The sequence below is a fragment of the Esox lucius genome, chromosome 13 (assembly GCF_011004845.1).
Source record: "Esox lucius isolate fEsoLuc1 chromosome 13, fEsoLuc1.pri, whole genome shotgun sequence".
NCBI lineage: Eukaryota > Metazoa > Chordata > Actinopteri > Esociformes > Esocidae > Esox > Esox lucius.
The window spans coordinates 36,937,377-36,953,322 of NC_047581.1; the positions used below are offsets into that span (position 1 = coordinate 36,937,377).

At 44.6% G+C, this 15,946-nt stretch overlaps 1 protein-coding gene across 4 annotated transcripts; it reads left to right on the plus strand.

The window, feature by feature from the left end:
• Positions 1-6,707: 6,707 nt before the first annotated feature.
• On the plus strand, positions 6,708-15,452 carry LOC105014702 (protein FAM163B). Of its 4 annotated transcripts, none has more exons than XM_034296645.1 (4): positions 6,708-7,459; positions 8,615-8,737; positions 14,763-14,878; positions 15,023-15,452. In XM_034296645.1, the coding sequence occupies exons 3-4, from the start codon at positions 14,786-14,788 to the stop codon at positions 15,434-15,436; spliced, it is 507 nt and encodes a 168-aa protein (XP_034152536.1). In that variant the 5' UTR covers positions 6,708-7,459; positions 8,615-8,737; positions 14,763-14,785; the 3' UTR covers positions 15,437-15,452. The 4 variants fall into 4 exon arrangements, with proteins under 4 accessions (XP_034152536.1, XP_019908025.1, XP_019908024.1 ...); XM_020052466.3 differs by having other exon boundaries at positions 8,623-8,737; XM_020052465.3 differs by lacking the exon at positions 8,615-8,737 and having other exon boundaries at positions 6,708-7,262; positions 7,349-7,459.
• Positions 15,453-15,946: the final 494 nt, after the last annotated feature.

Genomic DNA, 15,946 nt, shown 5'->3' on the forward strand with positions numbered 1-15,946 from the left:
TATACATGCTCTAGATTAATGCGTTCATGATGCATGAGTGTTCATTGTCACACAACAGAAACTAATGTTCTCTATGAAAGATGCAATGGCTTTGTTTTTCATCCAACTGCATTTCAAGACCTGTATGTGTGTGTGTGTGTGTTTGTGTGTGTGTGTGTGTGTGTGTGTGTGTGTTTGTGTGTGTGAATGTGTATGTGTGTGTGGGCATGCTTGCTACTATACATGCTGTAAATTAATGGGTTCATGATGCATGAGTGTGTGTGTCTATGTAAATTGTGTCTATATACGCCCAAGAGTGTATGGTGTATGTTTGCACACCTTAACCATTAGATTCATCATCTCAGATAATATATAGCTAACTCTATTTAACTTTAAACTGCCTTCTCTCTTTTAATACCCCTTTTATATTATAAAAAGGTAAATTAAACCGTAAACCCAATGAGAAAGAACAGGATGAATGAGTAATTAATTTTATAAATTGAGGGGATATTTTTTTCCTTATTTTTCTTTATCTTTAATTAAAGCCATTTGAAACGCTACAGCATTCCCCAGCCAACAATATTCTTCATCAGTGCACCATAATGCAATGTGCTTTCCCATTGTTCGTATTACCTAAAATGAAAATTTCAATTTATTTTCCATTACATTTAGCCAATGTACTCTATATAGCGAAATTATACAACAGTTCATAATGCATTAATGTGTGTCTACGTAAAACCAAATGTGTGCGATGGCTGCAGCTGTAGTTAACTCTAATTCACTGCCCCCTCTCTTTCAAAGCCCCCCCCCCCCCCAAAGCCAGCCCTCCTATCTTAGGCACATAATAAATGCCTTGCTTTGAGCAAGTTCAACCCACACGCGCCATCCCATCTGATTAATCTGCTCCCTCTCTCTGAGGGATTTGTTTGTGTCGTAGAAAATGTTAATCTACTGGAGGAAAATGCTAATGTCAAGATTACATATGAATGAGTTCATCATTGGTGGAAATATTAAGGAAAGCGGCGCCAGGGCTTGATGATGTCACAGAGACACAATAAAGGGGTTGCCAGGGGGACTTGGCTGATTACAGCCAAACAACTTCGGTTCCAGAACTTTCACGGTCATTTTCTTACTGTAAATTGACAGTTCTTTCAAAGTAGCTCATTGGCAAGTATTTACAATAGTGTACATATGGCAACCTAGATGCACTGTCAAAGCAAGTATTGTCATGTCACACGACCGTGGAATTGACTATATACTGTTAAAAAAGGAAAATATATCATAATCCTCATGAATGAAAGGATGCATAAATTCACTAATTTAACTCATTGAGGGATTTTCTTTATACCATTTGAAATGGTACAATATTCGCCAGCCAACCTCATTTCCTTTCAACGCAGCATAATGAGTAATGCTCCTGCGGTTTTACTGTTTATAGCACCCAAAATGAACATGTCAATTAGTTTTCCACTAACGTGCACTATAACATCAGCATTATACAACTGCTAACATGTCAGCAATACTTAGATATTTGGTTAAAAAGGTATGGAAATTTAAAAGTATACGTTGAACCTGTCCACGACCAAGCTGAAAAAGTATGAGTACTCAGGGAGCATGGAACGGCTTCTGTAAGTCAGAGAAGGCATGTTATTGGTGCTGAGACGTAAGCCGGCGAAGCGTTGACTGAGGCCGGGCACTGTAAGTCAGGTGCTTTTAAGCCCTGTATCCTTTAATAGCCTTGCAGTTCCCCCTCTCCATAGAGATGTTCCTCCTGGGATGTTTTCCCATGCGCTTCAATGGATACCGGCCTCAGTTCTTTGAAAAAGTCTCTTCTGAAAGTGGGGTCGCAGAACAAATTGGAGGAGTACACCATCTAGCAGAAACATTTGGATTCATTATTTATTTCCTGTCAGTTCCAAGTTATGCAGTCTTAGTGGATTTAGGGTATTGGTGATCAGTTGGGACATGGACGCTCGGGCGGATGACTAAAATCATGTAAAGTCACGTAGCTTGGCATGTTCTGTACACGTAATTCACAGAATCACATGCTGTGTGGGCTGTTATAGTACGTGTTTGGCATAATGTCTGAAAAGCATGCATTTGGTCAATCTCTGAGTAGCTGCCGGAGCTAGTTAACAGTATGTCATTGGTTTTTACTGTTTACATGCAGTGAATAACTAGAAAACATCAATATAGTTCAGCTTTGTAAGTATGCATGCTTTAAAGAAGCAGCAAGGCACTTTGGTGCAGATGGGTAGCTTAGAGGTTAAAGCAGCTGACCGGGAGCTGAAAGCCCGTAAGGTGAAAATCTCCCAAACTGTCGCTGAGGAAGGCAATTAACTCTAATTGTTCCCAGGCTGTTGCTAAAAAATGGTAGTTCTATCATACTTATCTGGTAAAAGAATATAGAAAGTCAAATGTCAACATCGTGTTTGAGTGAAGTCCCCCATGGGCATTCGATTTGAAGGTGGAGACAGCAAACGTGCAAGTGTTTTATTTTCTCCAGCCAGTGCACTGAAGCTACTGACCCAAAACAGAAACCATTTCAAGTGGCCCTAAAGATGTAGACATAACAAATGACTGGAAGCAAACAAAAGAAGGATAAGAAGCCGTCCCGGGATGGTCACACCATAACCTGACCCCAGAGACAGGCGGAAGTGGTTCTAACTCTGTTTTGTCTGAAGGTCCAGGCACTGAACAGTGTTTGAATGAATCCAGACTCTGAACCCTCACACGGAGCCTTGATGGTGACGCATGCAGGGGCCCTAAGTGGCCGCCTCCCGTGCATTCTGACATCAGAGGCAGTAACTCGAGGCTAACTCTATATATTTTATAAACATTGGGGTTTGGGGTTTAGGGGGCAGCTATGAGGTCTGGTACAGAGCCGCGACGAAGGCTTTGTGCTGGATCCATCTAACATCACATTTCCTCAGCCACAGCACTTTTGGCCAATTCACCTAAAGCCTTTTGCACCCACAATACAGAGACCTTCACACTAAAGTTACTGTCTAGCCAGCAGCCTACCCTTTATGGACTACCATCTACCCCCCACAAAATTATAACAACGACATCCAAGAGCATTTAACAGGTCATGTAACTTCACATATAATTTTTACACATTTACATAAAATAACCTTTTTCTACTGCTCTGGATGACATTATAATGGATTTAAACCATCAAGAAAATTGACATGGCAAACAAAATGCAACAAGATGCATACTTCCCAATTATCTACATCAGTGTGACAGTCAAACATACCCAGCCAGATTTCAGATAGGAATACATGACTATGGCCAATTGGCATGGTTTCCCATGCAATGTGATCTCTCTCACACTCTCTCTAAAAAGACCTTACGTTCTTTGTAGGTTGGGCAACTGGCAAACAAACAAGTCAACCACAGTAACCCTTATTCTGAGTAGCTCTTTGGCTGATGTCTCTCCAGTCTCAACACTGGGAGGAACTCTGTCAAACTTGTCTCCTGACCTGTGGGCTACCTGGAAAATAATCGGTTACCAAGCGGCAGTTTTTATGTAAACATCTGATTGGACAAAGATGTACAGTAGCTAGACAAGTAAGTTAACTTATCTTGGCACTGACAGCCTGTAATGAGTGCTAAAAAAAAGATTGCTGTAAAATGCAGTTCTGTCCAAATGACAACGGTGATATCAACAAGGGACAGTGTCAATCCCAATATTAATCAAAAGTCACAGTAGACCAACTCAATACTTAAAATGATCATCATAAAATGAGCTAATCTGACTGGTTGGGGTTTGAGACCCCTCAGCACCTGCATCTATCAGCCGGTCCCAGGAACTCCTTTCATTCACTCATTCAGTGAGTGATCAGCTGGGATGGGCAGTACCCAGAGGAAAGGTTTATGGGCCCACAGTGTCCATAGAGTCAGCACTGCAGCACCGCAAATCAACCTCCGCCACAGCAGGGAGACTGTGTAGGGTTCTGTCAAGCCCTTATCGAGCTCCTGTTTTTCTCATCCATTTCTCATGATGGATTACAAATTAATGGTTATCGCTGTAATTATGGCAAGTAATCACCAAGAGCAGCAGCAGAGATGTGCAGGGAGGCGATGGAGGGAAGCCTCCTGCCCACAGCTCTGCTTCACCGCCACGGCCTGACGCTGCTTTGGTGGGCACCGGCACGGCAAGACAGAGACATTGTGGGTTTAACGTCGTGCTCTGCTTGTCAGCGCGAATGAGCATGTTCTTGTAGAAAGAGTGCGGCGCGTTCGAACGGGGGCGTGTCATAGCGACACAGTGTGCACAAGAGCAGTTGTTGGGTGTCATTATACCAAGCCACATTAAACATTCAGAATCTGGTTTACGCCTTTGTGTCAACCTTCTCTATTTCAGTCAGTTAGGTCGGTCATGCAGAAATCTCAGCTTTAGAACTACACCAACATACGGAACGAGCTCTTTGGATCCTCACATTTTGGTGGAGGGGAAAGACCGCCATTAGGAAATATTGCAGTTAGAGAAAGAGTAACGGAGAAACATTATTTGGGTTTTACCATCCCACCAAAAAGCTTAAGATCTGTATCAAATTTGCATTCCATTTTAGCAATCCTCAAGTAATTTCATGGAATAATTTTCCACATGAGTGAAATACAATTAAAATCTAATCCGTGACTCAGTTTAATCCAGAGGAAGTGGGTCGGTTAGTTAAGGCATGAAACAGGGCTGGTATCGGTCGGCTGGACTTGTCAGGTCAACGTGTCCTCGTATATGGCATTAATGACTGAATCGATGCTAAACAGATGACTCGACATGGGAACCATGTTTGTGCTATTGAATTGTAAACAGCAGCACCAGTGATATTGGACATGCAATCAAATAAACCTGGGGGGGGAAACTGGGCTGTGGCAGAGAGGGGGGGGACACGCAGCCCAGAGACGCCCGGGTTATTGACAGGTGCAGACAGATGAAATGGAGAGAAAAAGGGAAAGGAAATCAAGAGGGCAGAAGAAGACTGTTATCTATTTCTTTGCAGTTGGGTTTGACCTGGTCAAGAAAGAAGCAGATTATTTTTTTCCCTTGGCTGAGAACTTCTGTACACACGATCCCTCTGAGCTGTCTATCTGCCCTGACCCCTGCTTCAAAACAATGCTTTTTTTTTTATTTGACATGTATTGTGTTCAACCGGATGTCCTACACTGTTCCATCGTGTTGAATTATAACCCTGGAACTAAGCGTCTCACACTTGACGGTGCTATTCAACAAGGTGGAGGGTTTGTATGTTGTGACAGGACGATGCAGGATCTATGAGAGTGTTGCAGACATTTTACACAGCCGCTAGTCGATACAGATATGGCCCACATTGCCTCATGGGGTTCTGGGGAGTGGGCTGTTAATGTGAAACTGAATGGAAGACAAACCAGAACAGGAAAAGGGGGAAAATGGCCCAACCATCATCGAATTCGCACCACATACATATCCCACTCATAAATCTTACATGGCCTTGTCTGTAAAATACAGTGGAATCTCAGCCTCCTTCAACATCTGAATAATGAATGCGATAAAATGCTGTTTTTTGCTTTGCTCAAACTGTCTTCTTTTCTTGGGCATACTCAAAGTTGGAATAGTTAGATACAAGGCTTCAGAAGCAGGCAAGTTGCTGGAAGATAGTGGAAGTGGGGACTGAAGGATTTGTGTGTGTGTATGTGTGTGCGTGTGTGTGTGTGCGTGTGTGTGTCTGTGTGTGTGCATGTGTGTGTGTGTGCGTGTGTGTATGTGAGTGGGTGTGTGTTCCTGTCCTCACTAAAATAGTAAAACAGGGAAAATCAGGAAGCTTTAACAGGAAGCTATGTTGTTAAAGTGAAGGAAAAGAAAGAATAGGTGTTGCCTGGTGGGGTTAAGTTTAATGTTAAATTTAGAATAAGTCTTAGAATTCATGTTAGTGTTAAGTTTATACATTAGGGTTAGGTTAATGTTAGGTTAAGGTAAGGGTTAGAATTAGGGTTAAAGTTAGAGTTAGGTTAATGTTAGGTTAAGGTAAGGGTTAGAAATAGGGTTAAAGTTAGAGTTAGGTTAATGTTCGGTTAAGGTTAGGGTTAAAGTTAGAGTTAGGGGTTAGATAAAATAGTTACTTTTAAAGATACACAACTGCCTGATCTAACCTTGACACTAAAACGTACATGTGTGTGTGAGAAAAAGAGAGTTAAAATAATGATAAAACTTGAAGATAGACAGCATAAGATTCTGTCCCGGTGCTTATTCAGGCTGTCAAAAAGCACTTAATTCTTAGTCAGTATCAGCCTAGGTGATGGCAGGCTGTGTATGCTGATTCTTTTGCTACTGACATTATTATGAAGTTCAAATCCTTGCAGCTATTCAATGGTTTCTATGAAGATTGTATGTGCCAAATTAATAGGGATAATACCATTATCTTTGACCTTTTTGTAAATGTAGTTTATTCTGAAGTTAAAGCCTACCATCAAATAGTATCTGTAGACTAGGCCCACTGTGTGTTAGCTATCCAGTGGCCCTAATAATATCAATTTATTACATTTCTTCAGGGAAGTTAACCAAGAATGCTTAAATAATCAATTACATCCTATCCCACATTGCTGTTTCTCAACAGCGACAACACAGTAGATGCACAGTTATTCTATCATGGAAGTAAACTGTCTGTATGCCCTTCGTGAAAGTACGTCAAGGATAAACAACTCACCGCTGCATTGCCGCATGGCCACATTTCGTCAGATCAGCAGAAGAAATTAATGCGCGCTTGGAGGTCCGCTGTCCTATCAATACAGAGGAGAGTGGACGGGACAACACATGCGGAAAAGATGACAAATTAGTCTACGTGTTATCTACACGGTATTTTTTCTCATTTTGGGGAGTCATTTTCCTTCTTTTTTTGCTGGGGAAAGGAAACATTGCATTAGGAGTGTAACGAGATGCTTTTTCTTTCCACAAGGATAATTGGATTCTGCACCGACACAGTAGAAGGGCTTGCATTCACCGTTATACCAGTATCAAATGTATACTATCTAATCTAATTGCGCGGGAAAGCGTAATTAACTTTTTTAATTTAGCCTACATTTAATTTGACCATACATTTTATTGCATTAATCATGCAAGGTTTGGCCTAAAGCATTTTAAGTCCGATGAACAGGTGAAGAAGAACGTCGGAAATTGTGATGGGAATATTTACTTGAAGTGTTTGTTTTAAACTTGCCCGATTTTTTCCCTAAGGAAATACGTGTTTTAAACTCCTACAGAAGATCAACAGGCATTGGCAATTTTCTGGTTTTCTGTGATAAAGGTACGAGACAAATGTGTACACTGAAGGGAAGCCTACCTGATGAGAGTTCAAATCATCTCGGTTGAAACTCTGTCGATTACCTTCAGGCGCGGTTGCCTTTGAGCGTCACGTGTCCGCCATACGGATGCCCAGAACCTGGGCTGCGCGAGCTGGAGGCGCGGGGAAAGCGTCATGGGACGTTTCAAATACTTCTAAAGGTAAGATTACAGCCATTGTTAGGGTAGTTTATTCATCAAGAAATTTCCTGTCGGTTTTTACACATTTTCTCACAGATGTATTTGATTGCGGGCTTGCTTGTGTTCATGGAGTAGTCTGGCCATTGCTAGATTAGGCCTATTACAAATTAATTTAGTTTTCTTCATGTAGGCCTACAGAAAAAGTTTGATCCCTCAAGACGTGAGCAGCATATATTAAAAACAAAATTTTGGATAATGAAACGGGTTAGATGAAAGATCCTTTAAAACAAAGATAATGAAGTGTGTCATAAAAGACTCAAAGAGAAAATCTAGGCTTTCAGGGTAGTTTAATACGAAGCGTTTTTTATCATTTCAGTTCCATGTTAGAGTGCTGGGCACGGTGCGGCTGTCCATGGTACTGATTTTCTCTGCTGCCGTGCGGTTAAAACCTGGCAATTGTAGCATGTGCCATGTGTGATTTGTGCAGACATCAAGATTGGTTCAAATGTATTGGCTATGTTTTTTTCATGTTTTTCTCTAGTTCTTAGGTAGCCCATTCTGTCTGGGATCCAGACTGTTCTTTACTGTTGAGGTTTCGCATTTGTGTAATCTGCTGTTATTCATTGTGGTTAGATGCCTCGTGCAAATGTGTTAACTACATATTTGAACTCCCTTTAAAGAAATTCCCCTTTGTTGATGATATTATAATAAGTAATATCCATAATAAGGCTTGTCCATTGTCTTGAGAATTGGTCCAATGCATTGAAACAGAGCCTATAATGTTATTTCTAATCACAATGTGAACAGAAAATATTTAGCACGCATTGTTTAGGATGGGGCCATGGACTGTGTGGGTAGGTTTGCGTGTTTATGTGTGTGTGTGTGTGTGTGTGTGTGGCAAGCCGGGGTCTATACCCTATAATGTTACCTAAGACTCTCAACACAAAATATGTGTGAGATGTATCATTATGTAGAGCTAGAGGACACAGAGAGTGTCTCACAGAGAGTATAATTCTCAACTCTAGCTAAGTAGTTTTGTGTACTACAATATTGACCTTTTGAAGTCTGGCTGCATGTGGTTGGCTAGTGATTTGTGTTTGATAGTGAATCACAGCAGTCAGCCACTCAGCAAAAGGCTTGTTGAGTGTGTGGGTGTAAATGACTCTCTAACCTCAGGGGCACAGATGTTCTGCCCAGGTCGCCATGGGAACAGAAGGCAATAAGTTCTGTTGATTCTAGACCCTGGGGATTTGGATCTGAAAGACTGGAGCGATGTCACACTCAGGGAGGACAGGAGAGGTAATGGTCTGTCTTTGTGCCACAACACAGCCCAGTGATACTAAGGCTGTGTATTCCGCTATATCTCTGTGTAGGAGCTTCTCTGTGTTTTTGTCAACCTGTCCCTATGTTTGTTTGCTAAAACTTTTACCACATCCAAGCGTTTATCAGAAACTGGTTGTAGATTATATGTATTCCTAAGCAGTAATAAAAATCCTGTGTCCATGTTTGATTGTTTACACATTTGTCCGTGTTTCAAGAGCCCCCAAAAAGGGTTCAAACAGGGGTTCAAACACATTTTTCGTTTATTTCACCACTTTTAGAAAAAGCTTGAGGCCTGTACATTCTGCAGGATTTGGTTCCAATTTCCAGGTTGGGTACTCAAGGACCAGGGTGGTCTACTACGGGTATAGAATGACTTGGGCGACAGCTGATCCACCACAGGCATCAGTATCAGAACCAAACACGTACATTCTGCTGCTGGGACCTTCATGATTGGTTGAGTGTAGACCCACAAATGTTCTAGACGGAAAGAAACATCCATCTTCTCCCGCTTTATCCGGGGCCGGGTCGCGGGGGCAGCAGTCTAAGCAGGGATGCCCAGACTTCCCTCTCCCCAGACACTTCCTCTAGCTCTTCCGGGGGGACACCGAGGCGTTCCCAGGCCAGCCGGGAGACATAGTCCCTCCAGCGTGTCCTAGGTCTTCCCCGGGGTCTCTTCCCGGTGGGACGGGACCGGAACACCTTCCCAGGAAGGCGTTCCGGAGGCATCCGAAAAAGATGCCCAAGCCACCTCAGCTGACCCCTCTCGATGTGGAGGAGCAGCGGCTCTACTCTGAGCTCCTCCCGGGTGACCGAGCTTCTCACCCTATCTCTAAGGGATCGCCCGGCCACCCTGCGGAGAAAGCTCATTTCGGCCGCCTGTATCCGGGATCTTGTCCTTTCGGTCATGACCCAAAGCTCATGACCATAGGTGAGAGTAGGAACGTAGATTGACTGGTAAATCGAGAGCTTCGCCTTGCGGCTCAGCTCTTTCTTCACCACGACAGACCGATACATCGACTGCATTACTGCAGAAGCTGCACCGATCCGTCTGTCAATCTCCCGTTCCATCCTTCCCTCACTCGTGAACAAGACCCCTAGATACTTAAACTCCTCCACTTGAGGCAGGCACTCTCCACCAACCTGAAGTGGGCAAGCCACCCTTTTCCGACTGAGGACCATGGCCTCAGATTTGGAGGTACTGATTTTCATCCCCACCGCTTCACACTCGGCTGCAAACCGTCCCAGTGCATGCTGAAGGTCCTGGTTAGAAGGGGCCAACACGACAACATCATCTGCAAAGAGCAGAGACGAAATTGTGTGGTCCCCAAACCTGACACCCTCCGGCCCCTGGCTGCGCCTAGAAATTCTGTCCATAAAAATTACGAACAGAACCGGTGACAAAGGGCAGCCCTGCCGGAGTCCAACATGCACTGGGAACAAGTCTGACTTACTGCCGGCAATGCGGACCAAGCTCCTGCTTCGGTTGTACAGGGACCTGACAGCCCTTAGCAAAGGACCCAGGACCCCATATTCCCCAAGCACCCTCCACAAGATGCCGCGAGGGACACAGTCGAATGCTTTCTCCAAATCCACAAAACACATGTGGATTGGTTGGGCAAACTCCCATGAACCCTCCAACACCCCGTAGAGGGTATAGAGCTGGTCCAGTGTTCCACGGCCCGGACGAAAACCACACTGTTCCTCCTGAATCCGAGGTTCTACTATCGGCCGTATTCTCCTCTCCAGAACCCTGGCATAGACTTTCCCGGGGAGGCTGAGAAGTGTGATCCCCCTATAGTTGGAACACACCCTCCGGTCCCCCTTCTTATAAAGAGGGACCACCACCCCGGTCTGCCATCCCAGAGGCACTGTCCCCGACCGCCACGCGATGTTGCACAGGCGTGTCAACCAAGACAGCCCCACAACATCCAGAGACTTGAGGTACTCAGGGCGGATCTCATCCACCCCCGGTGCCTTGCCACCGAGGAGTTTCTTGACCACCTCAGTGACTTCAGCCCGGGTGATGGACGAGTCCACCTCTGAGCCCTCATCCTCTGCTTCCTCAATGGAAGACGTGTCAGCGGGATTGAGGAGATCCTCGAAGTACTCCTTCCACCGCCCGACGACATCCTCAGTTGAGGTCAACAGCTGCCCACCTCTACTGTAAACAGCGTTGGTAGGGCACTGTTTCCCTCTCCTGAGGCGCCGGATGGTTTGCCAGAATCTCTTCGAGGCCAGCCGATAGTCCTTCTCCATGGCCTCACCGAACTCCTCCCAGGCCCGAGTTTTTGCCTCCACAACCACCCGGGCTGCAGCCCGCTTGGCCTGTCGGTACCCGTCAGCTGCCTCAGGAGTCCCACAAGCCAACCAGGCCTGATAGGACTCCTTCTTCAGCTTGACGGCATCCCTTACTTCCGGTGTCCACCACCGGGTTCGGGGATTGCCGCCTCGACAGGCACCGGAGACCTTACGGCCACAGCTCCGAGCGGCCGCTTCGACAATGGCGGTGGAGAACATGGTCCACTCGGACTCAATATCTCCAACCTCCCTCGGGATCCAGTCGAAACTCTGCCGGAGGTGGGAGTTAAAGATCTCTCTGACAGGAGACTCGGCCAGACGTTCCCAGCAGACCCTTACAGTACGCTTGGGCCTGCCGAGTCTGTCCAGCTTCCTCCCCCGCCATCGGATCCAACTCACCACCAGGTGGTGATCAGTTGACAGCTCCGCCCCTCTCTTCACCCGAGTGTCCAAGACATACGGCCGCAGGTCAGATGAGACGACAACAAAGTCGATCATCGACCTGCGGCCTAGGGTGTCCTGGTGCCACGTGCACTGATGGACACCCTTATGCTTGAACATGGTGTTCGTTATGGACAAACTGTGACTAGCACAGAAGTCCAATAATTGAACACCACTCGGGTTCAGATCCGGGGGGCCGTTCCTCCCAATCACGCCCCTCCAGGTGTCACTGTCGTTGCCCACGTGGGCGTTGAAGTCCCCCAGTAGAACAATAGAGTCCCCAGTCGGAGCACTTTCCAGCACCCCTCCCAGAGACTCCAAGAAGGTCGGGTACTCTGCACTGCCGTTCGGCCCGTAGGCACAAACAACAGTGAGAGACCTATCCCCGACCCGTAGGCGCAGGGAAACGACCCTCTCGTTCACCGGGGTAAACTCCAACACATGGCGGCAGAGCTGGGGAGCTATGAGCAAACCCACACCAGCCCGCCGCCTCTCACCATGGGCAACTCCAGAGTGGTGAAGAGTCCATCCTCTCTCAAGGAGTGTGGTTCCAGAAAGAAACAATCAAATAAAAATTACTTTTTTTGGCAATATTCAAATGATGTTACACTGCAGATTACCCATGCAGTAGTAGAGTTGTACTCAATTGTACTTATCTGGAAACCCTTATTATTGATTGTGGTGTTGTAAGGTAGCCTGGGTTGCTCTATTATATATTAAATATAGGACTAACTTAACGGACAACTGGGTCACATTTGTAGCAACCTGTAGCATCTGAATGAAACAAAACATCAGAATGCATAATCACTAATTATACATGGACATGTGAACAAAAATGTCATTTCTATTAGTAAATGTTCGCTTATGATTTAGTTTGTAGGTTTAAGACTGTAAATAGATCAAGTTGTCCCCAAATGTCAAATGTAGGGATAAGACTGACAAGAGAACATCACCAGTCTGCAGTGATCCAGTTAACAAGGTCACATCCACAAATATAGATCTAATCAAATGTAATGCATGTCTAGCTAGCAAAACATAAGAAAACATACATTCAGTACTAAACATGTAAATATAAACAAAAACATGTTGGTATTGTTGTTTGTTGGCAACTGTGTTAAAAGCAGGATAAATGCCTCCGTAAATGTGTCTGTTTATTGCTTTCTAGATGTAGTGGTTTTGATTAGTTGTGCCTTTTATCTGTCCCGAAGACATGATTGTCCCATATATCAGGAATTAATATGCATTCTAGAACTAATTTCTAGCGAATTAGAAAGAAGTAATCAACAATACTGTTGTATAGGATCACAGTGTTCTATTTATGAAGCACTGCATATAATAGTGTAGTAGATTGCGACCGCACAATAGAAACACCACCACATTCAGTCACAGCAAGAATGATAATTCTTCAAGTTTCACTGGTGAAACATCCCAGTGAGGGCAATCTGTATAGCATTATGACTTAAGTCTTACTGTAGCTGTTCCTCATTCACCCTGATTAGGAGAGATGCACACTTTGACCTGTGCAACAATAGGTTAGGGGCTTTATGAACTTTAATACATTTTCTTAACATTGACAGTATTCCTCTTTAATGGATGTATGATATAAATCCTCTCCTACTTCGGTCCATATCTACTTCAGTCTGACTAAATATTCTGTAATGTTCTTTGAAATGTTATTTCTATTTCTTATTATTATTTTTATTATGTGTGACCAATTGCCTTGGGATTTGATTGCTTTTATTTGGTTTTATGTGAGAATCTGAGAAAACAAAAGTTTAATTGAAATGCATTGCCTTTAAGCCTTTCCCTTTCCATGCTTTAGTGCTGGGGCTATTTTGGGGTTTGATGTCATTTCTGCTGTGTAACACACATGCATTCCACAATGTTCCCACACTGAATGATACGTTCTGAGATCCTTTTCCACAGTAAAACTTTAACCAGGAAGTAAAGCCAATTTGGCTTGAACATTTTATGTATGCACCAATAGTGTCCTGCATCATCAAAACCACTCGCTTTCAAACTTGAAATTTCATTTGTATATACAGCTCCAGAAAAAATTAAGAGACCATTGCACCTTTTTCTTTCCTTTCCAAAAAGTTCGAAAAGGATGGTTTTGAGTGAGGAACAGAAGCATGCATTTTTGCAGTGGTCTCTTAATTTTAACCCTTTTTGTTCCTTTTCCCGGAGCTGTATCAGTGACACATTACACATGGATGCTATAATGGGTGGTTACATTCGTTTATATTATTTTGTTGAAGTCCCAGAATGCATCTTTAACAAAAGCCACATCTCAATATGTGGCCTAGCGAACTTGTGACATAACTTAAGTGGAGATTGAGCCCTTCCATTTTTTTCTGAATTGCTCCTCTTTTGTTCCACAAGCAACGGCGGCTGACAACATCACACTACTGCTTAAAACATTTTCATAACGGAACAAAGATGACCTACACGTTTTTTTCCTGTTGGGAGGCTAATGAATTGGAGTAGACAGAACCTCAGAAAGGATGTGGGCAAAGCCAAGCAAGCGCCACAAAGATCCCGTTGGGCAGTTTCCACCTGTCGTAGCATGTTTCGGTTTGGGAAACCTATTCAGTGAAGTGCTCGTGTGCAATCATTTCACCCTCCAATTCTAAATAAAAATGGACATTGGTGTTTGTGTCAGGCCAGTTTCATCTCGCTTAAATAATACAGGCTTGTTAATGGTTAATGACACTTGATACAAACCATGGAACTGTATGAGGGAAAGATTGGGAATCTTCTTGCTCCCTGGCGAAATCTGCCTACATTGGATTATTATTTTTATGTGTATTGGACACCATGTTGTAGTTAAATGGATGTATGATAGTTGAATGGATACTTGAGCAACTAAAGATTTGTAAGGTGACCTGATGATCTGAAGGATCATTTCTAATTACCTTACTATGCCCAGTCAATTTCTTCAAAGAGTGGAAGTGATCACTTCACTTGAAGGAGTAACATCAAATTCAAAATGTGGGCGGTGGAGGGCTCTATATCTAAGAGCTAGATTATGTAAATGTAATCACCTCTCTTCTTCTAGCCTCTTGACCTGATGTCAAGATGTCACCTTGACCCTGCACAGTGTCTAGTCAATTTATTCAAAGTATGGAGGAGATCACTTAAAGTATGGACGAGATCACTTAAAGCAGTAACATCAGATTCGGCAGTGAGGGCCGTTGAGGACTCTAAGAGCTAGACTGTGTAAATGTCAGAACCCCCTCCCTCTCTTCGATTCTCTTTGCAGAGTGTTGATGGAGAGGATTTCGAATGTCAGCCGGGACAGTGGTTATCTGTGGTGGAATTCTAGCTACAGTCATCTTACTGACCATTGTTGCAGTACTGTGCTACTGCAGGTTGCAGGTAAGCTATAGTCTTGGCACGACGACTTCCAAATCTTTCGAAAAAGATTGTCTCTACCCTAGCCGTGATGATTGCATGAATGTTAAAGCCGTACGTCCACTGGCGTGTTCACTCTTGTCACATTTCTCTGTGATCCCTGGGCAGTATTATTGCTGTAAGAGGGAAGAGCCAGAGAGGGAGGAGGAGGAACAGCCGGAGCTCACCACCATGTCCTCCCTGCCCACGCCAGTGCACGCGGCCGACGCCCCCGGCGACACGACCACGCCTCCCTCCGAGGCCAACGGGCCCACGTTCGTCTACACGCCGCCGCTGGTGGGAAAACCGGTCACGCGCTCCCACACCTTCTGCCCCTCCTGCTCACGCTACTCCCTGCCCTTCCACCCACAGCACCCGTGCGACAGACTGCGGAACGGCGGCGCACGAATAAGCTACCGGACTGTGGAGCAGCAGGAGCTGGACCTGCCTGTGGAACTGGCTAGCTTCAACCGGAAGCTTAACCTCATCCGCTCGGTCACCATGAGAGAGGTGGTCACCCACAGTGTCAGCACCGATGTGTAGCCCCCACCCCACCCACCCCCCCTCCCCCCAACCCCACCCCCCCCCCATGGGAACCGGGAGGGGAACCCTGTTAGCTGCCTGGTCCGGCTGGATGTCATTTTAGCGCACTGTTAGATAATTATTGTAGATGTTTTCCACCTCACCCGACCAATGGATACGTTCTGTCGCTAACACGATGTAGGGAGGGTTGTTTGTGTGTGATGTGCAGACATGGACACCTACTGCTGAATTCACTTGTTTTCTCTCACTTCATTGTTTTCACTATGCACGTTACTCTGTCAGTGTGATGACGGCAACAGTTGGCGTGAAAATGTGTCTAAATATGTGAAAATAGCAAGAACATCGCAAGTACATGACGTGCATGTGTAAATGTGTGTGTCAATGTGTGTGTGTGTGTTTGGGGAAGCACATGAACAGTATCTTATAAGGGCTTGTTATCATAGGCACATAGGATCTGTGATGGTGAGGGAGACCTCTTCTCTCCAGAGAAGCAGGCAGATTAAAGCATTG